Below are 27,215 nucleotides of genomic sequence, written 5' to 3' on the forward strand. Positions count from 1 at the left end.
TGCTCCTCTTGGCTGTGGAGTTGCTTTATTGCACGTGGAAACGATTACTGGACAAAACATTCTGCTTGTATCAATTCCTGTCTCTTGTTCCCCATTAAAAAATGCTTAGCACAAGTTCATTCCCTGGGCCTTGATGTCAGTGTGTGCCTCTGCAAAGCCTTTCAGGTACTGAGGAAGAGACTTTGCTCATGGCTGTAAATCCATCTGCATCTGTGCCTCATGGCCAGTGTGCTGAAGATGTCTTAGAGACATGAATAGTCAAATGTAAGGACTTGCTTTTACTTGTGGTAGTCATTCACCCATAATTCACTGGGCAGACACAAACTACAGGATCCAACCTCTCAACAAATACAGACACAAACCTCTTTATGTGGTGGGGATAGAGTATGGATCCTTAATGACCCCATGGGAACCCTCTTTGTGCATTGTATATGGTCACACACTTTCAATGCGGCAGCAGGTGAATACAACTCAGACTGTTATGCTCAGCATCATGCACAAAGGACCATGACAGGCAACTTCTCTTCAAGGTTCTGACATGAATTTTCTTTCTCACAGCTCCTCCAGTGCCAATCCCAACCACAGATGGTGAGTCCTAACCTCCTTCAACTCCTCTCTATCTTCTATACACCTATTATGGCTACAGTCATGGCCTTCAGCTCCAGAGTGGGTGGGACTCCAGTATACTGTGTGCCCTAGAATCTTCCCTTCTCTTCATATAGTACAAAGGCAGTATGCTTTGTGACAACCTCACTGTCTGTTTGACTCAGTGGGATATGAGATTTGCAGCACTTAATCCATTTGGCTAACTGTTTCTTCCTGTGAAACATTTTCCCCCAGATGCCCTTCCCTATGTTATTTTTTCTGAAAGCATTTTATTTTGCAAGATTCATGAGATACTGGGCAACAGAAACTGTTCTTGTCAGGTTGCTAAGGTATAGACGGCATGATTCTTTTCCCAAGCAACCGTCATTCAGGACAAAGTAGCAGTGTCCCTGAGGTCAGGGCCACATCATTGTTCATATGACTTACACAGGAGAGCTCAGTCAGGGACAAAACATGCTCTCGAGGAAAGTACTTTGAAGTCTCAGCAACAGTACCTCTGTGTATATGGTTTCCCACTTCCAACCATGGGTGCCTTGACAGAATCTTGGTGCAGAAAACTTTTTCTAATCTAGCTTTGTTTTCCTCTGCATATTGGTGGACAAGTACTTCTTCTGGTAAGTCTGGGGAGAAGTCAAACTTCTCCTTCAAGCACTTCAAGTAAGAGATGGAGGGATTTCAGTGTTCTAGGATCTTCTTGTAATCTGTGCTGGAGCACAGCTCATAAAGAGAAGAAACAAAGGCATTGAAAAGAGGACCTATCTTTCCTGTGTCCATCTCTAGTGATCCACTCAGTCCACCCATTTCTATTTCCTATTTATTAGACCAGAGGTTTAATTAGTAGTATGAGTAGTTTTGGAAAGAGCTCACAGGAGGACCTCATGGGGTTGGGATTCCAAGTCTTCAATATGAACTTTTAGCGGCTACTGCTATCCCATTTCAATACCATGGCATACCAGAAGACATAGGCCTTGGTTGCTCTGAGTCAGAAGAGCAGAGCAGTGCTTCTTGTAGATTTTCTCTTCTTGAGGAAGAGTGATACTAATATCAGCAGGATATGCACACTTGACATAACTCCTGGGATAGAGGTTAACTATACCTAGACCCTTTGTGTCCAGGTAGCATAGAATCTGCACCAGTAGTCTAAGAGATTGGAACCTACAGTCCTTCATATTCAAGGAAATGTTTTCCTATGAGCACAGGGGACAAAGACTGGGGAATTGATGGAACTTTCCATTTTTGATCCACCCATCCACGGAACCACCTGAACCTAACCCCACAAAGGAAAGACACAAGGAAGGCATCCTCCATGTCCTCAGAATGTCACCAAGGCTAGGTTATCTCCTGTCTGTTCCTCCCTTGGAATTATGGTCAAACCTGACTATTGCCCCTGGTTGTAAGCTGTGCATTATGATCCAGCATTATGTAGTTCATCAGCATTTCCACACTTTTCTGTTTGCAGACTACAGCTGTGGAGGTCTCCTGACCCTACCCTCTGGACAATTTTCTAGCCCACACTATCCTTCAAACTATCCTAACAATGCCAGATGTTCCTGGGAAATATTGGTCCCCAACATGAACCGTGTGACAGTGGCCTTCACAGATGTGCAGTAAGTGTGTGTGTGTGCAGAGGAGATGTGTTAGAGAATAGTGGGGTGCTTTGAAAGTCATGGGATGAAAGTAGAATCGGCAGTTACAATACAGGTTCCATTTTTGGTGTGGAACAAGATGTAATGGGTGCTAAAGCACAAGAATTAAAAAATACTCTGTCTTATAGCCCCAGATTGTCATGAATTTGCACTATGGTCATGGGGTGCCATGTTCTGAATCCTCAGCCAGAAGGAAGGGGCTGGAATGCCTGTTTGCCTCACCTTGTTGATCAGCAAGTGAACAGAGAATGACAACACACTGGAGCCCTTACTCAGTGGGATGGAAGGGCGGTGGCCTATGGAGTGACCTAGCATCTTGGCTGCACATTAGGGCAGTGCTGCTAATGAGGGTACATATTTGGGGTAAAGCTTTCCCCAGAGTTCCTTCTCAGTCCATGAGGCACCAGAAGCAGGTCAGTGCATTTCCAGAGAAGTGACTAAGGTCACAGCACTCATTGAGTAAGCTGTGTCCCCAGGTGCTCTCTTAGTGTCTATAGAGCTTTTACAAGTCTCTGCTGTACAACTACATATACATCGTTTCAGTGTCCTTCTTAGGACAATTCAGGAGTGCACCTGAGGCCATCTGGTCCTATGCAGGAGGCTTCTTAGTCTGTTCTTGTCAGGACACCAGTAACAGTTACCAGCACACAGTAGTGACATTTTATGAAGTCACGTCCCTCTCCAACCTTCCCTGCTCCTCCTGGTAATATAGTATTTTGTCATGTTTTCTTTGTAGTGTTTCTATGTGAACATGGAATTCAGTTTTGCTCTCAGTATGTGAGAAACTTGAGGGTTAGAGTGTTCCAGTGACTGGTCTTGTGGCGATTTTTTTATTTTGTTACATTTTTATTTAATGTGTTTGAGTGTATTTTGTGTAGATGTATGTCTCTGGATTGCATGTTTGCCTGGTCCCCACACAGGTGAGGAGAAGGTGTTTAATTCCCTGGATAGTGAGGTAATCACAGTACTGAGCTTTGACGTAGGTGCTGGGAATCAAACCTTAGTTCTCTTGAATAACAGGCAGTGCACAGAACCACTGAGCCATCTTTCTACCACTTGCCTTGAGTGTATGTCTCCTTTTTTATATTCACTAGAGATGTTTATTTTTTCCCAAAGATAATTGAGGACTTTTGAAGGAACTAATTAGTATGTCCTTAGGTGAGATTCCTGTGTTGATGTAAAGGCTTTCAAGGAGAGGTATTATGGATTGCATATCTGTGAGCCACAAAGGTAGAATTTTACAAGGGATGCTGGGCATGGGAAGATAGATGAATTACCTTTGGATTCCAGGTAGCCATCTACTCTTCAAATGATGTAGTTAGTCACTGTTATCAGGACAATGGCTCCACAGATGTGAACCCCACATCACATTCCAGACACAGAAAAGGGTCCTTTTCCTTTTGTGTCCTCAGGCTTGAAGGAGGCTGCAACTATGACTATATCCTGGTTTATGATGGCCCTGAATACAATTCTTCTCTCATTGCTCGGGTTTGTGATGGTTCCAATGGCTCTTTCACCTCAACCGGAAACTTCATGTCCGTAGTCTTCATCACAGATGGCAGTGTGACAAGGAGAGGGTTCCAGGCTCACTACTACTCTACAGTCAGCACAAGTAAGTTCCCTTGTGAGAATGAATGTCCATGTGGGATCAGGGATGTCACAAGGGACTATCTGAGCCTAAGATTTCTGAGTTTGTGACAAGGGTAATAGAGTGGTACCCTGGGTCCCATGCTTGCTGAGAGGGACTGTGGCCATAAGTCTTGGTTCTGACTTGGGGAAAGAGAGGCTTCGGCCAGCACCGACTGATGGGATGTACAATGGCTTTCCTGTCATCATTAGACACTAAAAGACAAAGCTGATTATTCAAGAGATAGTGAGAAGTCAGTGCCAGGCATAGTAGCTGCCAGCATGGTTGGACTTTTATGACCTTTCCAAAGTTGGGACACTGATTATTTCTTTGGATCAAGCACATTTTGCTTCCATCTGATGGATTATAAATTATTAGATATGAAGATGGACAGATACAGACTCAGAGGTTGAGTTCTTAGTCAGAGACACCATGTAGACCTCAGAATGTAATGGAGAAGGACTGAGGACTGATATCCAAGGTCTTTTTTTTATTTTTAGCAAGGAGTACAAGGGTGGACATTGTCCTGAGCTAAAGACCTGACTGGATGCTGCTGCTACTCTTGGCTGTGGAGTTGCTTTATTGCACGTGAAAATGATTACTTAACAAAATATTTTGCTTGGGTCAATTCCTGTCTTTCATTGCCCATCAGAGAAGAACTTAGTACAAGTTCATTGTCTGGGCCTTGATGTCGATGTGTGCCTCTGCATAGCCTTTCAGGCACTCAGGTAGAGTCTGTGCTCATGGCTGGAAATCCATCGACATCTGTGCCTCATGGCAAGAGTAGCTGAAGATGTCCTTAGAGGCCTGAATGGTCAAATGTGAGGACTTGCTCTTTACTTGTGGTAGTCATTCACCCATAATTCACTGGGGAGACACAAAGTACAGTATCCTACCTCTCGCAAATGCAGACACAAATGTCTACATGCAGTGGAATAGAATACTGATTCTTAATGATCTATGGGAAGCATCTTCTTGTATTGTATATGGTTACACACTTGCAATGAGGCAGCAGGTGAGTATAACTCACTCTGGCGTGCTCAGCATCATGCACAAAGGACCATGATAGACAACTTCTCTTCAAGATTCTATCAAGGATTTTTCTCACAGATCCTCCAGTGCCAATCTCAACCATAGCTGGTGAGTCAGAACCTCCTTCAACTCCTCTCTATCTTCTCCACACCTATTATCACCACAGTCATGGCCTTCAGCTCCAGAGTAGCTGGGATTCCATTATTCTAGCTACCCTAGGATCTTCCCATCTCTCCATAAAGATCAAAGGCAGCATGTGTTGTGACAACCTCACTGTTTGACCTAGTGGCATATGAGTTTTGAAGCACTTAATCCATTTGGCTAACTGTCACTTCCTGTCAAATGATTTCCTCCTGATGCCCTTTCCTATGTAATTCTTTCTGAAAGCATGGTATCTTGCCAAAGCCATGAGATATTGGGCAACAGAAACTGTTCTTGTCAGGATTCAAAGGAAAAGATGGCTTGATTCTTTTCCCAAGCAACTTTCATTCAGGAAAAAGTTGTAGTTTCCCGAGGTCAGGGCCACATCATTGTTAATATGAAGTACACATGAGACCTCAGTCAGGGCCACCATATGGTCTCAAAGAAAGAACTTTGTTACTCTCAGCCACAGTCCTTCTGTGTCCATGTTTTCCCACTTCCCACCATGGGTGCTTCGAGAGAATCTTGGTGCACAGACCTTTGTATAATCTAGCTTTGTTTTCCTCTGCATATTGGTGGACAACTCTTTCTCATTGCATGTCTGGGAAGAGGCTAAACTTCTCTTTCAGCATTTCAACTAAGAGTTGGAGAGAGTTGGGAGTGCTAGGATCTTCTTGTAATCTGTGCTGGAGCACTGGTCATGAAGATAAGAGGAAACAAGGCACTGGAAAGAGGGCCTATCTTCCCTGTGCCCATCTGCAGTGATCCACTGTCCACCCTATTCCATCTCCTATTGATTTGATCAGAGATTTAATGAGTAGGTTTGGAAACAGCCCACAGGAGGATCTCTTGTGTTTGGGATTCCATATCTTCAATAGGAACCTTTAGTAGAGAATGTCTATCCGATTCAGAATGCCATGAATACCAGAAGAAATAGGCTTTGGATGGTCTAAGTCAGAATAGCAGAGCAGTGCTTCTTGTAGATTTGCTGTTCTCTAGAAAAAGTGACACTCTTAACAGGAAAGATATGCACACTTTATATAATCCCTGGGATAGGTGTTATATCCAGTCACTCTGTGTCCAGGTAGCAGAGAATCTGCACCACTACTCTAAGAGATTGGCACCTACATTCATCTGCCAGCCAGGGAGTTAAAGAAATTCCTGGTAAGGTTTTCACCATGAGCACAGGGGACAGAAGACTGCAGATGTGATAGAACTGTCCATTGTTGATCCACCCATCCAGGGAACTACATGAACCTACTCCCAACAAAAGCAGGGGTCCTGCATGACCTCAGAATATGACCAAGGCTAGCTCATCTCCTGTCTGTTTCCTCCTTTTGAATTTTGGTCAAACCTGATTCTTGGCCCTGGTAGTTGTCTGTGCAGTGTGATCCTGGGTTCATCAGCATTTCATACTTTTCTGTTTGCAGACTACAGCTGTGGAGGTCTCCTGACCCAACCCTCTGGACAATTTTCCAGCCCACACTACCCTTCAAACTATCCTAACAATGTCAGATGTTCCTGGGAAATATTGGTCCCCAGCATGAACCGTGTGACAGTGGCCTTCACAGATGTGCAGTAAGTGTGTGTGTGTGCCGAGGAGATGTGATAGAGAATAGTGGGGTGCTTTGAAATCATCGGATGAGAGTCAAGTCGGCATTTATAATACATGTTCCATTTTTGATGTGGAATAAGAGTCTCCCAGGAGGATATAATGGGCACTCAAGCACAGGATTTTGAAAATACTCCGTCTTAAAGTCCCAGATTGACATGAATTTCCTATATATCCATGGGGTGCCATGTTCTGAATCCTCAGCTAGAAGGTAGGAGTTGTAAAGCCTATTTGTTGATCAGCAAGTGTCCAGAGAATGCGAACACATTTGGAGCCCTTACTCAGTGGGATGAAATGGTGGTGGCCTAGCGAGTGACTTAGGGTCTTGGGTGCACATTAGGACAGTGCTGTTAATGAGGGTACCTATTTGGTGTCAAGTTTTCCCCATAGCTCCTTCTCAGACCATGAGGCACCAGGAGCAGGTCAGTGCATTTCCAGAGTAGTGAGTAAGGTCCCAGCACTGATTAACTAAGCTATGTTCCCTGGCCCTCTCTTGGTGTCTATAGATGTTTTGCAAGTCTCTGCTGTACAACTACCTATACATAGTCTCAGTGTCCTTGTTAGGACAATTTAACAGTGCACCTGAGGCCATCTGGTCCTATGCAGGAGGCTCCTCAGTCTGTTCTTGTCAGCACACCACTGACAGTTAGCAGCACACAGTAGTGACATTTTATGATGTCACCTCCCTCTCCAACCTTCCCTGCTCCTGCTAGTAATATAGTATTTTGTCATGGCTTCTTTGTAGTGTTTCTCAGTGAAAATGGTATACAGTGTTGCTCTCAGTATGTGAGAAACATGATGGTCAGAGAGTTCCAGTGACTTATATTGTGGTGTTTTTTATTTTGTTAGATTTTTATTTTTTTGTGTGTGACTGCTTTTTGTGTAGATGTATGTCTCTGGATTGCATGTTTGCTTGGTCACCACACAGATGATAAGAAGGTGCTCAATTCCCTGCATAGGGAGGTTATTACAGTAGTGAGCTTTGTTGTAGGTGCTGGGAATGGAATCTTTAGTCCTCTAGAACACCTGGCAATGCACATAACCACTGAGCCATCTTTCTACCACTTGCTTGAGTGTACTTCTTCCCTTTTTATATTCACTAGAGATGTTTATTTTATCCCTAAGATAATTGGGGACTTTGTGAAGGAACCAATTAAAATGTCTTCAGGTGACTTTCCTGTGTTGATGTAAAGGCTTTCAAGGAGAGGTATTGTGCAATCCATATCTGTGAGCCCCAAAGGTAGAAATTTACAAGAGATGCTGGGTATGGGAAGGTAGATGAATTTCCTTTGGATTCCAGAAAGCCATCTACTCTTCAAATGATGTAGTTTGTCACTGTTACCAGGACAATGCCTCCTGAAATATGAGCCCTTACACCACACTCCAGACATAGAAATGGGGACTGTTTCTTCTGTGTCCTCAGGCTTGAAGGAGGCTGCAGCTTTGACTATATCCTGGTTTACGATGGCCCTGAATATAATTCTTCTCTCATTGCTCCGGTGTGTGATGGGTTCAATGGATCTTTCACCTCAACCGGAAACTTCATGTCCGTAGTCTTCATCACGGATGGCAGTGTGACAAGGAGAGGGTTTCAGGCTTACTACTACTCCACAGTCAGCACAAGTAAGTTTCCTTGTGAGAATGAATGTCCATGTGGGATCGGGATTGCCACAAGCTACCATTTGAGACTCAACATTTCTGAGTTTCTTTCAAGGGCAATAGAATGGTGGTACCCTGGGTTCCATGCTTGCTGAGAGGGTTTGTGGCCAGTAAGTCTTGGTTCTGATTTGGGGAAAGAGAGGCTTGGGCCAGCAGCTGATGGGATGTACAATGGCTTTACTTTCGTCATCAGAGACTAAGAAAGCAAAGGTGATTGATTGGTCCACACAGAGTGAAAAGTTAGGACCATGATTGGTCAATGACACTGTGCTTGGACCTTTGTGACCTTTCTACAGTGTCGGACTCTGCCTATGCCTTTGGACCAAGCATATCCTTTATCTGTCTGCAGGAGGATAGGTTATGGGATATGAAGATGGACAGATCACAGACTCAGAGGTTGAGTTCTTAGAGATGTCATGTAGACCTCAGAGTGTCTATGGAGAAGGACTGAGGACTGATGTCCCAGGTCTCTTGTTCAGCAAGGAGCAAAAGGGTAGTCAATGTCCTTAGCTAAAGACCTGACTTGATGCTGCTGGTAGTCTTAGCTGTGGAGTTGCTTTATAACTCTTAAAAATGATCATTTGGCAAAACATTTTCCTTTTGTCTATTCTTGTCTCTGGTTCCCCATCAGAGAACCGAAACACAAGTTCCCTTTCTGGGCCTTGATGTAGATGTGTGTCTCTGCCTAGCCTTTCAGGTGTAGGGTCTATGTTCATGGCTATACATCCTTCCAGATTTGTTCCTCATGGCCAGTGTGTGGGAGAATGTCCCAAGAGAGCTGGGACATTGATTTGGATTTGGGTTAGTTACCCGTAATTCACTGGGTAGACACAAACTACAGGATCCATCCTGTCAAGATATGCAGACAAACATCTCCCTGTGAAGTGGGAGCAGGATATGGGTCCTTAGTCACTCCATGGGTAGCATCTTCCTGGCATTGTGTATGGTCACACACTTGCTCTGAGGCAGCAGATGATTACAACTCAGTCTGGTGTGCTAAGCATCATGCACAAAGGACCAGGCCAGGCATCTTCCCTTCAAGACTCTGACATGGATTCTTTTTCTCACAGGTCCTCCATCATTCCCAAACATAACTGGTGAGTCCTGACCTCCTGTAACTCCTCTCTATCCTCTTCATCCCTATTCTGGACACAGCCACAGCCAACAGCTCCAGAGTGCTGGGACTCCAGTCTTCTGTCTGCCCCAGGACCTTCAACACTCTCCATATAGTACAAAGGCAGCATGTATTGAGTCAGCACCATCCTCTGCTTGACTCAGTGTCATCTGAGAGGTGCAGCACTTAATCCATTTTGCTAAACTTCACTCCCTGTGAGAATTGCTATGGCGGTCCTTTCCTATTCTGTTTGTCTAGAAAGCGTTGTCTTTTGCAATCGTTATATGACATAGGGACGGAGGGTACTGCTCTTTCTAGATTCCTAAGGTATAGATGCCATAATTCTTTTATCAGTTATGTCATTCATGACAAAATACCTCATTGACCACTTGATGGAAACACCTGAGCACGGTTAGGACCAACCCTTGCTGTCAAGTTACGGACAGTCTTTTATTCAGCTTCAGTGCTTCTGTGTCCAATGTTATCTGCTCTTAACCAGAGTCCCTTAACAGACCTCGATGCACAAGGCTTTTTTCTAATCTGTTTTAATTCCCACCCCCCCAACCCCCCAGATTGTTAGCCTACAATATATCCTTCTTATGCTAGGTCTGTTTTCAGTATGTCAACCAAGAGTTTAGAAAGAGACAAAATATTCTGGGATCTTCTTGAAGCCTGTGCTGGAGCACAGCTCAGAAAGACAAGGAGAAAGAAAGAAATTAGAAAGAGGGCCTATCTTTCTTGTGTATATCTGCAGTGATCTAGTCTGTCCACAAAAATCTATCTTTTATTTACTTCATCCCAGGACTAATAAACAGATTTGACCTGAGTCCTTGTGAGGCTGGACTCATGATCAGGACTTGAGGTCTTTAATGTGGGCCTTTGCTGGACACTTCCTGTTCCAGTCAGAACCCTGTGGCATTGCCAGAATACATAAGCCCTGGACGCTGTCATTTGGAACAGCAGAAATATTGTAGTACATAGTGCTTCCTGTAGATTTTCTCTGTTCTCCAGAGAGAGTGACACCCATATCAGCAAACACGTGTGCTCCTGAGATAGCCCCTGAGATAGGTTTGATAGCCCCTGAAGATTCTTTGTGCCCAGGGTGCAGAAACTTTGCACCAGAAATCTAAGGGATTGGTATCTACAATCACCTACCCACTGAGGAGTCAGAGACTCAAGGAAAGCCTTTCACCACAAGTACAGGGGACACCTGACTATGGCATTGGTGGAACTTACCTAATGACTACCACTTTATCTCAGGAAATGATTCTTCATTGGCGCTGAGGCTGGTAAATGGATCAAACCGGTGTGAGGGCCGAGTGGAGATCTTGTACAGAGGCTCTTGGGGCACCGTGTGTGATGACAGCTGGGGCATCAGTGACGCCAATGTGGTCTGCAGACAGCTCGGTTGTGGCTCTGCTCTGTCTGCACCAGGAAATGCTTGGTTCGGTCAGGGCTCAGGGCTCATTGTCCTGGATGATGTGTCTTGCTCGGGGTATGAGTCTCACCTGTGGAACTGTCATCATCCTGGCTGGCTTGTCCATAACTGTCGCCATTCTGAGGATGCAGGAGTCATCTGTGCACGTGAGTTGGGTGGAACCCTCTACTGTCTTCTTCCAGTATGAACGTTCTTCTTATCCTTGGATCTCACCCCTCAGTGCATCTGTCTCTCTTATAAACTGAAACTGCCTCATTTCTTTACCAGTAGTGATTTTTCACCTCCTTCAACAAGGTTGGTTGTGGAAATTGTCACTGGAAACCCACACCTAGGCTTTGGTAGAAGAATCAAGAAGAAAATCACAGGCTTCAGTGCTTTTTCTACCATGGTTGAGTTCTATGGGAACAGGGGGAACTGTAGTTTATAGACTGGAATATACTGTATCAATGAGCATACACCACTTCAAAGTGTTTTCAGGGGAAGTGTGGTTTCCTCAGACCATAGCAGTTCCCAAGGTTTCTGAATGAGGCCTATTGGTTGGCACTGTGAATATGAGTATGTACAGAGAAATTTTTAGGATAGAGATGGGTATCTATATCCTACAAAAGAACACCTTCAATTTTTCTAACTCAAGTCTATTTGATTGGGATTAATCCAACACTGAAAACTCTACGCTAACTTTAACCCAACAGAAAATCTAACCCAAACCCTATCCTGAACACTAACCCTAACCCAAACCCTAATCCCCAAACCCTAACCCTAACTCCCTAACTCTAACCCTAATCCAATATAACCCTAACACTATTCCAATCCTAACATTAACACTAACACTAATCTAACCCTAATCCTAAACCAAATCCTAACCCCCTAAGCCTAACCCACCCCTAATCCCTAACCATAACCCTAACCCAACCCTAACACTAACCCAAACCCTAACCCCCTAACCAATCCTAAACCAAATCCTACCCCCCTAAGCCTACCCCAACCCTAATCCTAACCATAACTCTAACCCAACCCTAACACTAACCCAAACCCTAACCCAACCCTAACCCTAATTCAAACCCTAACCCCCTAACCCAAACCCTAACCCAACCCTAACCCCCTAACCCAAACTCTAATCCAACCCTACCCCCATAACCCAAACCCTAACCCAACCCTAACCCCTTAACCAAACTCTAACCCAACCCTAACCACCTAACCCAAACCTTAACCCAATCCTAACCCTAACCCAACTCTAACCCTAACCCTGAGGCCTAGATGGTTCCATGTAAAAATTTGTCCTGGACAAGGCCAATTAACATCTGAATCACTGGGCAGTTATGAAATACAAAGTTCAGTCTATTACCTTGTCCAGACACATTTGTCACCTTCTTCCAGAAGGTGGAATACTAGTTGAGCCTCACAAAAAAAAATCTTCCTATGAGTATAGATGGCTATCAATTTCTACTTGGTGGTGGGGGGTGAGCAGGGCTTAATTCAAAGTCTGCCCAGTGTCACCCGCTCAGGTTCCAGATTAGTCACCTTCTGATCTAACATGGCTTCTTTTTCTTACAGTCCCTGAGGTGACTTCTCCCAGTCCAGGTGAGTCCAGGTGTCCTTTAATTCCCATGTGTCCCTCTTTTCTTTGCGCTGCTCACAATACCAGGCAGTAGCTACAGAGTAGGTAGGGATCAAAGAAATATTGCTGCCCCAGAACCTTCTGTGTTTTCCTTAGAGTAGAAAAGTACCTTCCGAGGAGCTCGCATCACCCTCTGGCCTGACCCAGTGGAATAAGAATGTTACAGTAATTAATCTATGTTATTAAGCAGTACTTTCCTGAGCTATTGGGATCTATTCTGGTCAAAGCATTGTCTTATCCATGCATTGTGTGTTATGGGGCACCTGACAGTTCTCATGACAACATTTAGGAGAGAGTTAAAGTTGCCAGCAGGTCTGGCCACCTTACTATCCCCAAGGTGGGCATCCCTGAGTGTGGTCTAGGGTATTCCTGGCTCTGTATAAAACGAGTCCCTGCCTCCCAGCCATAGTGACTTCCTGGCTCCTGCACCCCATGTCCCAGCCACACTGGGCTTCACCCTTGATTCATGAAATCTCATTCTAATCCAGCTTTGTTTCCCTTTCTAGGTTGGTGGACTACAAGTCCTTCCTATGGTAAGTATTTTATTTCTTATCTGTGGTGGGTCAAAAATGAGAGGGAAGAGAGAGAGACACACAGGCACACAGACACATAGACAGACACACAGAGAATATGTAGAGGGAGGGACAGGCATTACAGCCAAGGTATATGTTTCTAGGGGATGTCCCCAGTGACCTATTTTATTCAACCAGGCCCCATTACCCAATGATTATTCTATATTATCAAACAATTAATCTATAAATCTGCTCAAAGCTCTCAGCATACAGTCACAGGATTGGATTTATGAGTTGGCCTCCACGTCTTTAATAATGACATTATTAGTATATGTTTCAAATCTAACCCATAATACTATGTCTCTGCAAGAGGGTAACAGCATTTGACTCCGTGAACTGGATAGGTAGAAATAGCTATGTAGTCATGTTCCTTGCTCTAGATGTCTGAATTCATCAGAGAGATTCAACACCCCTCCAGCAAACTCAAAGATCTTTGGGAAAAAACCCAAGGTGGGGGCTAGGAATTCCTTTGCATCCAGAGTCCATGGACACAGATACAAGTGGCCTATTTCTCACCATTGTCTGCCAGTCAGTGAGAGCAAGAGTTTACTGGCTTAACCAATGAACTCCAGGTTCAGTGAAAGATCCCATTTCAAAACACATATCTGTGTTATCCCCAACTACTGATGAACATTATGTCACACACACATACTCACACTCATACATATACTCACACACACTCACATACACTATCACACACACACTCATATTCACACATTCACACACATATATTCACACACACAGAGTGTGTATATGTGTGTGTGTGTGTGTGTGTGTGTGTGTGTGTGTGTGTGTGAGAGAGAGAGAGAGAGAGAGAGAGAGAGAGAGAGAGAGAGCTCTAGGCTTCAACGAGCGAGCCAGGGCCAGGCTAACTTTTATTGGGTTCCTTAAGCATTTCTCCCCATGCCAGGCAGGTGTGCAGTGTGTTCTGGGGTTCATCCACGTTTCCCCTCTTTCTTGACAGTAAACTATACTTGTGGAGGTTTCCTGACCCAACCCTCTGGGCAATTTTCTAGCCCATTCTACCCTGGGAATTATCCTAATAATGCCAGATGTCTGTGGAACATCGAGGTCCCAAACAACTACCGTGTGACTGTGGTCTTCAGAGATTTGCAGTAAGTGTGGGTGCATAGCAGATGTTAGCCAATGTGGGGTGCCTTTGAAATTCCTGGGGGTGATAGACAAGTTGGCATTTACAATAGAGGTTACATGTTTGAAGTGGGATAAGAGTCGCCCATGGAAGGCGGTGAATCTGTGCAAGATCACATCAGAAAATACTCTGGCTTAAAGTCCCAGGGTGTCATGAATTTGCTCTATGGCCTTGGGGTGCCACTTTCCTAAGCCTCAGTCAGAAGAAGGGGCTAGAATGCCTGCTCTCCTCATATCCTCATCTTGTTGATCAGGAGTTCACCAGAGCATTTGAAAATACTTAGAGTAAGCCGATTGTGGTGGTGCACGCCTTTAATCCCAGCACTTGGGAGGCAGAGGCAGGCGGATTTCTGAGTTCGAGGCCAGCCTGGTTTACTACAGAGTGAGTTCCAGGACATCCAGGGCTATAGAGAGAAACCCTGTCTTGAAAAACCAAAAAAAAAAGAAAGAGAGAAAGAAAATACTTAGAGTATTCTCAGCAGGAGGGAGGGAGGATCTGTGACTTGGGTAATGACAGTCTTGGGAGCACAATATAAAAGTGTGCCTGTCCTGTGCGGACCTTTCCTCATCGATCCCTTCCTTTCTGTGAGTCCCCAGGAACCAGGGTGCTAGTATCAACTGCTGCATTTGGCACCATCCATATGCTTACAAAGGAAAATGTTCTTGAGCAGGGCGACATCTACAAGAGCTCACTAATATACACAACATTCCGGGAGGCGAGTGGCCCAGATGGCCAAGAAACCATGCCAGTTTTCTCTAGCACCCCAAGAGCAGTGTCCACTGCTTGTGACCTTTTATGAACTATGTTTTCCCCATGCAGTGCTCCGTGTGATACTATCAGCACCCTCTTCGGTATACATAGCGCACAGTGTCTATCTTAGTGGCTGAGAGATCTGAGCATTACAGAGGTCCAGGGTTTATTTCTTTCTCTGTTCACCCCCACCACTCTGATGTCATTGGCACTTGTTTTATTCTGGAAGGGACCTGGAAGCACTTTGAAGGAACAAATCAAGATTTCTCTTGTGACCTTCCTGTGTTGATTTAAAGGGCAGTCAGGGAGAGAGATTATAGATCTCTTACATGTGGCCTTAGAGGGCAGTACGAAGACAAGCCATGGCAGTCTTGGCAAGATGAATTCCCCTGGGTTTAAGAAAATCCTCTTTCCCTTCAAATAATGAACCTGGTTAGGGTCTCCATGGCAAAGGCTCCTGAGGCCTGAGCACTCATCAATTGCTCCTTTTGTCTCTCCAGGCTGGAAAGGGGCTGCAGCTATGATTATATAGAGATTTTTGATGGCCCCCACCACAGTTCACCTCTCATCGCCCGGGTTTGTGATGGGTCCCTGGGCTCTTTCACCTCAACATCCAACTTCATGTCAATTCGCTTCATCACTGATCACAGTATTACTGCGAGAGGGTTCCAGGCTCACTACTACTCCGACTTTGACAATAACACCACCAGTAAGTTTCCTTGTTAGAACAATGGCTTATTAGGACTGCAGGTGCCACTGAGAGCCTACTGCTCCTGTATTTTCTTGGGGACATAAAATATTAGATTTCTCTGTAACATAAAATATTAGAACAACCATGGCCCCTATGATTGAGTTCATGCACTGTCAATTGAGAGAGACTGTGTGGTGAGTCTTGGGGCTCTGGATGTCTAAAAGAGTGCCAAGGGCCAGCATTGGCTGATGAGAGTTGTCCTGGCCTTACTGTGGTTGGCAAAGAATATAAAGGTATAAGATGATGTTCTCAATAGACAGTGAGAAGGCAGTGCCAGAAGGAATTGTGGGTGACACCAGGCTTGAAACTTTAGGACCCTCCCAGAGTAGGAGTCACTGGCCATGTCCTGAGACCTAATACATTTGGCTTCTGTCTGAAGATGGGTAAAGCTGGACATCTTAACAGAGGTGGACTACTGCAACAGAGGCTCTATGGATCCAGTTTGAGATGCTATATGAACCTATATCTACATTGGTGAAGGGCTGAGCCTGGAGAGAACCATGGTCTCTAGCCGGTCAGCATCAGAGGCATCAATTTTCTCCTTAGCTAAAGTACATTACCTAATGCTATCATTACTATCTTATTGTACAGTTGCTCTCCTTCATGGGAGAATGCTAACTTGGCAACAAATGTTTTGGATATTTAAAAATCTTATCAGATCCACATCAGAAAATCCTATACCTCTAAGTGCCCTCATTGGGCATTCCTGAGATGAGGTTGAGTGTAGCCATAGGGTACCCTCGGAGCCATAGTGACTCTGTTTTGAGCATGAGTGTTATGTGTGAACCATGTGAGTCAGCCATCCTGATCTGCGTTTCTTTAGCTGGGGAAAGACCCTCATGAGGGTTGTGGGTTTCGAATCCTGACTCTGTCTGCTCTGATCTTGCCCTTCAGATCTCCTTTGTCAGTCAAATCACATGCAAGCCAGCGTGAGCAGGAGCTACCTTCAGTCCATGGGCTATTCTGCCAGGGATCTTGTCATTCCTGGTTGGAACTCCAGCTACCACTGTCAGCCCCAGATAACACAGAGGGAGGTCATATTCACAATTCCCTACACAGGCTGTGGCACAATCAAACAGGTAAGCCTGGCACGGCCCACTCTATTTCCCACTGAGCATGCTTTCTTTAGTCAAAAATGTGTGTGTGTGTGTGTGTGTGTGTGTGTGTGTGTGTGTGTGTGTTTTAGCATGCCTCTGCATGCATATGGAGGTCAAAAAGCAACCTATGGGAGTTGGGGTTTTCCTTCTACCATGTGGATCGTGGGACTAGAACTCAGATTGTTAGGCTTGGCAGCAAGTTCCTTTACCCACTGAGCCATCTTAGCAGCCCTGAGCATGACTTATCACAGTGATGGCTGCCACGCTTCTAGAACCCTGGAGATCTACAAGTTATGGCTGGGATGTAATCAGAACATCAGAATGGAGACTGAAGCCTCTGGTACAGTAGCTATAGCTACTTCTAAATAGGAGGAATGCAGAGGAAGAAAATGGGGAATTCCAGTAGTGTCCAGCAGAGGGAGCACTCAGCAGGCAGCCGCTCACACAGCTCCCAGAAGCTTGAGAGTTTTCAGAAGAAGAATTTTTCTTATGGTTTCATTTGGGATGTGTCAAAGAAGCAGAGGCCCCTAAACCAAAGATACAAATACACTTTACATAGCTAAGGTCTACAACAGCCATCAGCTGTTAAATGCGTTGTTATGCCTTTGAGGAAGCCAGTGCCCTGCTGAGACTCACACTCACTTAGTTGCCACAGTTGCCATTTCTTGAGTGATCAACAGGAGTGGTGGTGGTGGGGCAATGCTTTGACATCATACTATGACATTGTCGTCTACAAAATTCATAATGGAGTACTGAATATTGACTTACAAAAGCATGTACCCTGCTTGGCATTTTGAGTAGTGTGGCCCATGGGCCATCATGGTTTAGACAGGACTAGTAGAGTGGTCACCCATCTTGATTTGCTTGAGACTTGGTGATTTTAACATAGACTGCCCTGTTGTCATCCTGTCAGTGGAAGGCACTGTGCTGAGTCCATGTTCTACTTCCAAAATGTTATTTTATTATTTTATGTTTTGAAGCAAAGTTTCTCCATGCAGTTCTTGATGGTTATGTAGACCAGATTTGGCTTTGAACTCACAAAGATCTGCCTACCTTTGTCTCTTGAATCCTGGGATTAAAGACTCACAATACCATGTCTGGCTATGCCCAAATTCTTAACAAGTACTCTTGTATTGTCAGTCCCACTTTAGAAGTGAGGAAATTGAATGAAGAGAGATCAGGCCCATTGACCAAAGCCATGTAGACCAATAGGATAGGGCTGACACCACAAGTCAAGACTCTCAGAAACATCCTGCTAAGAAAAAGAAGCCAAACACAGAAGAGTTAGACAAAAATTCTATGTATATCACTATTAGATAGAAATGTGCCATTCATGCTAAATTTAGCAAAAGAGAATGACTGTGCAATAGGAAAAAGGGTTTCATGGGTGGCCTGCTTCTAGGTTAGCAGGATGGAGATGGTTGGGCAATGGAAAAGTGGTGTGTCTTACTATGGTGGTATGTACAGGACAGACAAGTTCAGATGCCTGTAATGCAGCAGATACGTGATAAGCATTTGCCATATGCCAGGAACTGTGTGGAGGGCTACAGGGCATTCCTTCCCGTTCCTCTGACACACAGTACACACTGAGAGAGGAACTGGGCACTCAGCCAATAAGGCGGGCCTTGGGTCATCCCTATGACTGTGATCCAGATCTCCTGGTGAGACTCTAAACACCCAGGAGTTCCTTCAGAACTTAGTGGGTGAGATGAGCTACTCACAGAGAAGAATGCGTATCAGCCAGGCACTGTGTGAAGGGCTACGGATTCCTTCCGCTTCCTCTGACACACAGCTGGGTTTGTTATTTTGCTCTTTAAGTTAAACATGTCACCTCCAGCCTTTGGTGAGTCGGCCACTGAAGGTGATTACTGCTCCTTTTTTCAAATGTGCAGCCCGGAGAATCAAGCATCTCAGAAGCTTGCTGGTGGCACTTCATAGATCACTGAGGGCATCTAACCAGCGTGCCAGCCCTGCCTGTTCTAACTGGAATGAGCCTGGGTAGCACTTGCTGCATTCTTGTCTCCCCACTTATGAAACAGCTGCAGAACCTATCAAACTGAGTGCTTCAGAGGCAGGGCTAATTTTATTTACCTTTGCCATCCTTGGTGTTCTGGTACAGAACCCAAGACTTTATGATAGTATCAACAACTATTATGTATGGCAGGGCACTGAACGGAGACTTCTACATGACTTATAAAAGTCTCAGGAAGCCTTTTATCCTCCCTTAATCACAGGAGATAAAAAAAATCTTAGAGAAACTGAGCCAAGTATCCAGGGACACATACTCAGGAACTGTGGAGTCAGTGTGCTCTGTAGCAGGCTATTTATGGCTTCGTCAGGCTGCCACACACTGGGAAGGTGATGTGTTGGCTGGTGTCACAGAATGGATGAGCTTTCTCACAGTGAAAGGCATGCCAGGACACTGAGAACCCAGGTCTCTCAGTAGATTCACACATAGGACTTTCTGTCACATTGGTTGTGTTTCTACCTAGGCAGATGCCTAAGAAGAATTTTAATCTAGAGTCATAATGGCCCCTTCCAGTCAAGAAATAAGTTTTCATTCTGTGCTTACTGTTTAGAGAAGATTCAGAACTGAGCTCTGTCACAGAGAGACATATATGGACTTCATGTGTAAACTCATGTTAAATATAATTTGAGAGACATATGTGGTTTGTAACACCATTGGTACCAAAATATGAATGGTTAAAAACTTTGAAGAATTCACAGAAGAAATACAGTATGCTTCCCCTGAGAACTTGGAAAGCAAAAGTTCTGTCTGTTGGTTCTTCTCCAGACCTGGGTCTGGAGTGCAGGCTCTGATGCCCTCTGTCGATCAGGCTGGCCATGCCCTAGGCTCTGGTCAGTCTGTGGAGGGAACGATCAGGCTAGAGAAGATAAAGGAAGAGTCAACAAAGTTACCCCCAAAGCTCTTGTCTTATGTTTAGATTACATTACATGCAGAGTAGAGTTCTCAACAATAGACAAGAAGTAGAAAGGTCTTTATCCTGGAAAAAAATTAATTATATGTAAGTTGCATGAGTGCACTGGCAACAAATGGGGCCTTGTCCAGGTCCCAACCAATTAGAACAGAGCTTCACCATTCACAGCTGGCATGACTAGAGTGGAAAACACTCTCTTCATCTGTCTCTGTTTCCCCCCTCCCCCATGTGTGTCTATCTGTCTGTCTCTGATCTGTCCTGCCCTGCCATACCTTTTTTTTTCCACTATGAAGAGTACAATTGCTTTAAATTCTGGATAGTGTCCACGCCACCCTTCTATTATTCTGCTCTTACAACATACAGGGCTCTAAGCATAAGGGACTGGGAGAAGTGGGTCACAGCACTCAGGCTGTGAAGAGCCCCACTGGTGCACTTGTGCTTACCTCTCTGGAGCCAGAGTCCCGACATGGTGCTTCCAGGAATTACTGTTCACGTGTGTCCTCTTGGCCACTGGGCTATACCTCCCTGCCACACCCTTTGTTTATCGTAGTACTCCCCAGACGCTCCCTTCATTCATGTCAACTGCTTCACAGACTCCTACAGATGCTACTGATGCTGCTGTTATACCAAGAAAAAAAAGAGAAAGAGACATTGTTGGACACCACCCTTTCCTTGAGATGCTCACAGGCCCCAGGCATAAGGCTATCAGCAAGGCTCAGAAGGTGGCAGATACAGTAAATGGCGCAAGACACCAGCCTCCTTAGGAGTTTGCCACCCAGTGGAAGTCACAGTGGTGAATCATTCCATAACACAATGACATAAGGCAGGCATGGGCTCAGGGTTGCTATGACCTCATTCAGATGTTCACAGAGGCTCTGGGGAAGTCTCAACCCCAGGGGTCAAGACCTGCTTCAGTTATAACTGCAAACTCCATGGCTTGAAAATTCCACCGTGCCAATCACCACACTGAGAAAGTCACCAGTCACTCAAAATAGAAAGCATCCTATGCTGGTACTACCAGGCCCCTCTCATAAGTATGAGACCAAGATTTTGAGAATGAATAAGCTCAGAATATGCTGCTCTGAGTCCTGAACCATGGAGTCTGAGCTTGGTCAGATACACTTCAGGTCAGGGGCCATCCAGAAACCCTAGATTTGTCACAAGCAAAAGCAACAAGTGTGGATTATCATGGCCTCTACCACCATGTGCCAGAGAATGTGGGAGAGTCGGGGAGAGTTTGCTGGCTAAGCTGATGCTATTACCATTCTAGGTAATAGCAGCCACAGTGCAGACAGGTGCCTTCTCTGTAGGATTCTGCAGGAGTCTGACTGTGTCATCTCCCTCTCTCTAACCAGCATCCCTGCTGACTCTATCTGCTTTCACCTACTAGGCTGACAACGAGACCATCAACTACTCCAACTTCCTCAGAGCGGTTGTTTCAAACGGCATCATCAAAAGGAGAAAGGACCTGAATATCCACGTCAGCTGCAAGATGCTGCAGAACACCTGGGTCAACACCATGTACATCACCAACAACACAGTGGAGATCCAGGAAGTTCAGTATGGCAATTTCGACGTAAACATTTCCTTCTACACATCCTCCTCCTTCTTGTTTCCAGTGACCAGCAGCCCATACTACGTGGATCTGGACCAGAATTTGTACCTTCAGGCCGAAATCCTCCATTCTGACGCCTCCTTGGCTCTGTTTGTGGACACCTGTGTGGCTTCGCCACATCCCAATGACTTCTCATCTTTGACATATGATCTCATCCGGAGTGGGTAAGGACTTCTGTGTGGGATAGATGCCAACTTTTGCTTTATAACTCACACATTAGTAGCCAAAAAGCTCAGGGAATGAAGATTTTTGGCTAACTGAACTTCCCACAGGTTTGGGTTTAGAGACTTTTCTCCGTATGGCTTTTGCCTTTGTGGAACCCTCACACTGTCCCCTGAGTCACATTTCTGACTATGGGGATGGGTAACTAGGCACCATTTCTTGTTAACATGTGGGACGAGAGGAACGACTTATCAACGGTCATTCAACTAGTCGGCTTTAAACTGGGGTTAGATCTTCAGTCATCAAACTCTAGTCTTAGGGTTAATCACTGATTTGAGAGCAGATCCAAACTAAAATATCTAAATCTCTGGGTCAGTTTCTGCACCCCAAGTTAACTGGAGATAGTGGCAAGAAGTAGGTGTTTGGAAGTTTAAATGAGAAAGATCACTTTATTCTCACCAGATGGGTTACTGCAGCAAAGGTACACATGAGCCTCACATCCTCCATCCATTAGAAATGCAAGTTGTGGCTCAGGACATGTTGAGGTTGAACCACTGGAGACCAGGTTGGCTGCCCTGATCTCCTCGGCTCTACCCTCCCTGGAGGAGGCTCTTTGGGGAGGTGTGATGCTCCTACACTCTTGGAGGAGGCCTGACATCCTGGGTGTACAAGCCCAGTTCCCAGTGTGTAATCTCTGCTGGTGGGCATGGTACTTCTTGGCTTCTAGTATGGCCCTTGGCACCTCAGTACCCATCGCCTCCCATGGGACTGCTGATAGTAATTATGGCAGTAGGCTTGAATCTCACACCAGCCTGAGACACCAAAGAAGACAGCCTCACCTCCTAGGAACTATTTGAATATGAATATCAGTTCAGCAAACAGACTGAAAATCATCTTGTCCAATCTGTCTAGTTGATCCTACTTGAGTCTGCCCAGTTGGAGGCAGCAAACAGGAGAAAACTTACCTAGGCCCTTCTTGCTCTAAGTTGTAACTGTCTTAGTTAAGGTTATACTGCTGTGAACAGACACCATGACCAAGGCAACTCTTATAAGGAGAACGTTTAATTGGGGCTGGCTTACAGGTTCAGAGGTTCAGTCCATTATCATTAAGGGGAGCACAGCAGCATCTAGACAGGTATGGTACAGGCATTGCTGAGAGTTCTACACCTTCATCTGAAGGCTGCTAGTTATTATGAAGACTTCAGCTAGGAATAGGGTCTTAAAGCCCATGCCCACAGTGACACACCTACTCCAACAAGGCCACACCTCCAAATAGTGCCACTCCCTGGGCCATCACAACAACCAAGTAGTTTCTCTGAATGGATATGGAATGACTGAAGTGGATGCAAACCAGTGAGCAATTAGTTTTTCTCTGCTAAAGGTTCTTTCTCTACTCTGGCAACATTTTGCCATATCTGTGGCCATGACATTTGTAATGCCAACTGAGCCTAGAGCATAGGGACTCACTAGCTATGGCTGGTTAGTTCCCTCACCCCAGCCCTCATCCTCATCTCCACCCCTACTCCCACTCCAGATCTTTCAAATGCCCCAGCTCTGAACAAACCTCCGGCTAGCCTTTCACTTGGCATGCTAATAGGGCTGCAGTAAAGAAAAGGAGTCTAGGTATTTCAGGGCAGTTGAGTTGATGGTAGAAACAGGAAGGAAGCTCTGGGAGGGAGGAGGAAGAAGGAAGGTTGACATGGGACTAACCCTCTGGGAGAGCCAGGCTGCTCTGGAACAGTCCACCTAGGAAGCACTTCTTTTCTGAAGTCCCAGGCCCATTCTGCTCCTCTTTCAGCACATCCCCTTCAGCCTTGCTATTATAAGCCTCACATGGTTTGACCCCTGGAGACAGCCTCATTTGCTTCCACAGTGGAATTCCTTAAGTAGATTGGCCGGGTGGTTTTCTTTCATTACCAGCAGGTGCCGGAGGGAAGAGGAAGCACTGGATGCTGGAGTAGGGTCTTTGAGAGAACTCACCATCGTGGAGATGTGGTTACATAAGGGCAGGCCTGGTGAGAGGCTCAGCAGAGAGGCCCTAGGAGTCAGGGGACAGGGAACACAGAAGATGTTCAGCTTATATCTGAATGTCAAGCCTAGTGACAAGGCCTAGTGACAAGGAAAGGGAAGAAGAGGCCATCTCCTTTCCTTTCCTATCTCTGGCTTGCTCTTGGATTCCAAAATTGAGTTTCCTTCTCTACTTCCCTGGTTGCTCCGGCCCACTAAACTTATCCTCATGGCTGGTGATTTGCGCTGTCAACATGCTGGTGAGGCACAAGAGCCGCTGGGACTTATGTGCACACCTCACAATGAGTGTGTGGAGGCACTGAAGGCTCAGGCAGCCAAGGTGACAGTGGAATGCAGGGGAATTAAGGTGGGTCCATGCTTCCACAAGCTAACAACTTCCTCTCCTTACTTCCAGATGCGTACGGGATGATACCTACCAATCCTACTCCTCGCCCTCACCACGCGTCTCCCGCTTTAAATTCAGTTCTTTCCACTTCCTGAACCGCTTCCCCTCAGTGTACCTGCAGTGTAAACTGGTAGTATGTCGAGCGTATGATACCTCCTCACGGTGCTACAGAGGCTGCGTAGTGAGATCTAAGAGGGATGTAGGCTCCTACCAAGAAAAGGTGGATGTTGTCCTGGGACCCATCCAGTTGCAATCCCCCAGCAAAGAAAAGAGGAGCCTCGGTAGGTGGTTACGCTCAAATCCTTCCTTCCACTGGGGCCCATGATTCTAGGGAGAAGGGGGAATTTGGGATGCTTTTTGTTTATGTTATGGGCCAACCCAAACTGCACACAAGTTGATGAATTAGGCCTGGTTACTGCCTTCCCCCAAGACTTAAGGTCACATGTAGGTGATAGGCAAAAGATTTGTGACCTGGAAGGCTTGATTCTCTGGGTTTGGAGCTCCCAGAATCCTCAGTTATAAGCTGAGAGGGTTAATGTCTCTTAGGACTGTCAAGGGCTTGCTAAAGCAATGCTCGTTAAACTGCCATGGTCCTTCTCTGGTGCAAGTCCCTGGATGTTTGATGAATGTTCTATAGTTTTTGTTGTTAACATAATTGATGGTAATATTATGCCTCACCACAATGGTGACAGGTGTTTTGAATTAACCAATGGATGGGATGTGGAAATGCAGGCAGCATGGATTGGTTTTGACTGCTGGAGGTTGGGGGTTCTAGCACAAAAGGGGCCATTTTGCTTCCCACCTAGACAGGGTGGTAGGTATAATAATTTCTGCTGTGTTGTTTTGTTGCTGTTTGTTTTGTTGTGGGTATTGACTAGAAAATGTCCACAGTGGGACTCCTAGGACTTCTGACCTAGGCTGGGGCCAGATCTACCTATCTTCTAGGTAGGGAGATACAATGGCCAGGGTGACAGGGGCAGAGTGGATTTGTTATATTGCTACAAACCTACCTCTAGAAAGGGGCAACAGCACCACCCCGTGGGAGCCATCTGTGATAGCTCTCTGTCTTCATGCCCCATCCTAGCCCCACCCCACACCTGGTCCCAGACTCTTCTCCATTCATTCATTAACTATTTACCAGAAGCCCATTGTGTGGCAGGAAACACACAAACAGGCACAGTCAGAGCAGACTTGTATGCAGTGCCTCTGATGGGGATGGGGCTATGTAGAATAGGACAGTGGGCAAATCGAGGAGCCAGGTGGTGCCTGTTTCTTTTTATACCCAAAGTCACCACAGTGGCTCAGGTCCTGGATTTCTTTGGCCTGGGACTCTTATCACCATTTCCCAACTGGCTTAAACGCCACAACTCTCTCCCTTCTCACTCATTTTCAGACCCAGAATTGTCCTCCCAAAGCCAAGGCCCGAGTTCCCACTAAAACCCCCCCTAACTCTCTTGGTTGGGAAGACAACGGGGGTAAGTCTCTCTAGACCAACACTCAGCTGCTACCTGGGATACTGGCAGTCTCAGTTTCCCCTTCTCCTATCTCTTTATCCCTCCCCACTGGAAAGTCCTGACAAGGGCTACCCTGTTCCTTGTCTCCTCAAGGTGCCTTTTTCTGACTGTGTCCTTTTCCCACCCCATCATCTTGCTCTCTGTTCTTCTTCCTCAGACTTGGCAGTGGAGGATGTGAAGAAGCCAGCAAGCTCCCAGGCCGTCTACCCTACTGCAGCCATCTTTGGCGGAGTCTTCCTGGCCATGGTCCTGGCTGTGGCAGCCTTCACATTGGGAAGGAGGACACACATTGACCGTGGCCAACCTCCAAGTACTAAGTTGTGAAGTGAAACAACCCAGACATTGGCTCCACAAGCACAGATTCCCAGAAAAGATGGAAGACATGAGAGCCTGACGCTTGGCACCCAGATACATGGTGACTAGGATTCCCTTAGCACAAATGCTTAGCCAAGAACAATGAGATGGCAAAGAAGAAAGGTGGGGGCCAAGTTTTCCCAGGATCTACAGACTGAAGGCTAGGAAGAATGTCATAGGAGAATGAGACCAGTGTCTACAATCACAGGCAACTGTGAGCTGAGCACTGGTGGCAGCCATGCTTTCTCTCGCTAGACTTTCCCTTTTCCCCATGTATAGCCAACTTTCTCCATCTGTAGTGTCGATGTCAGCTTTTTCTTACAATACTGCAATACTGAATATAAATAATCTTTCTCATGGCAAGTGTCTGCGTGGTCATTGTCTGTATAGGCTTACCAACATACTGGATTCCCTCAAGTCAGGCAGACAGCTTCGGTGACATGGCCACAGAAATGATAAAAGGGCAAGGGACTTGCTCTGTGGCTTCCAGAACCTTCAAGAGAATGATCAACTATATTCCTCCAAGACTCTTCATCTTTCCATTTGTGTCACACAGAGATGTTCAGAGCTATGGGCTGGGAAGGGCCAGGGGAGGGTACCCATGCCTAGGACAGGAATCCTGTTTGCATGAAATCTCCAAGGAGAAGAAATATGACAGATGATCGTAGAAGATAAAGAAATGTAGCCAGGTACCCAGGCTGGCAGGCCCCAGCTTCTAGGTACTGTGCTGGCTATGCCAACACAGATCCCAACAGGTAGCTGCTAGGATGATCCTAACTATGAACATGTTGCTAGAGTTAGGTGAGACTCCTTGGGACCAAGGGCAGGAGAAGTTCAGCTGCCAGCACTGACGAGAGATGACTGAGAGCTGCCCATCACCAGCCTTGATGAGATTTCAGCTCCTATGAGAGAGCTCATGGGATAGCACACACACACACACACACACACACACACACACACACACACACACACCCTTTCAGCATGCAGTGGAGCAAAAGGCCAGGGGCATAGCTTCTGGCTTTCATTACCCATATTCATGTCCCAGGCTGGGGACATCGGGGAGAATCCTGAGGGATCACTCTGTGTGGGGTAGCCTGGAAAACAACAGTAGTAGAGTGAAATGTAGACCCAGCCTGTGGCTAGATCTGAACATATGTGGACCTGCTTAGAGATCTGTGGCTCTATGTTGGGCAACACCCTCAAATGTATGACAGACACACAGTGGGTAAAAAAACAGGACTCAGCAAATTTGTTTTGAGCTGTGTCTTGCTTGCCTTCCAATTCCTTCCAAGCAGAAAAGGCTCCCGATCACACTCTTGCCATCCCAGTGGTGGAGACAAGAGGGCACTACAGCTCAACATTAGTGCCTTGTTGTTACTGTACCTCCCTTCCTTTCTCCCTCCCT

The 27,215-nt window shown here is 45.8% G+C and overlaps 1 protein-coding gene across 10 annotated transcripts in view; it reads left to right on the forward strand.

Annotated features, from left to right (window-relative positions):
* Nucleotides 1-26,173, forward strand: part of Dmbt1 (deleted in malignant brain tumors 1) — an 89,572-nt gene extending 63,399 nt beyond the window's left edge. For 7 of the 10 annotated variants that reach the window (XM_006507298.4, XM_006507306.4, XM_006507305.4 and 4 more), the window contains 15 exon segments: nucleotides 559-588; nucleotides 2,066-2,213; nucleotides 3,665-3,864; nucleotides 6,483-6,630; nucleotides 8,088-8,287; nucleotides 9,394-9,420; nucleotides 10,698-11,021; nucleotides 12,430-12,456; nucleotides 13,000-13,026; nucleotides 14,030-14,180; nucleotides 15,466-15,674; nucleotides 16,611-16,795; nucleotides 21,143-21,531; nucleotides 23,952-24,223; nucleotides 25,614-26,173. In XM_006507298.4, coding sequence (XP_006507361.1) covers nucleotides 559-588; nucleotides 2,066-2,213; nucleotides 3,665-3,864; nucleotides 6,483-6,630; nucleotides 8,088-8,287; nucleotides 9,394-9,420; nucleotides 10,698-11,021; nucleotides 12,430-12,456; nucleotides 13,000-13,026; nucleotides 14,030-14,180; nucleotides 15,466-15,674; nucleotides 16,611-16,795; nucleotides 21,143-21,531; nucleotides 23,952-24,223; nucleotides 25,614-25,780 — 2,504 coding nt within the window. In that variant the 3' untranslated portion in view covers nucleotides 25,781-26,173. 10 annotated transcript variants of the gene reach the window in all.
* Nucleotides 26,174-27,215: the final 1,042 nt, after the last annotated feature.

Source organism: Mus musculus, chromosome 7 (assembly GCF_000001635.26).
Source record: "Mus musculus strain C57BL/6J chromosome 7, GRCm38.p6 C57BL/6J".
Taxonomy (NCBI): Eukaryota; Metazoa; Chordata; class Mammalia; order Rodentia; family Muridae; genus Mus; species Mus musculus.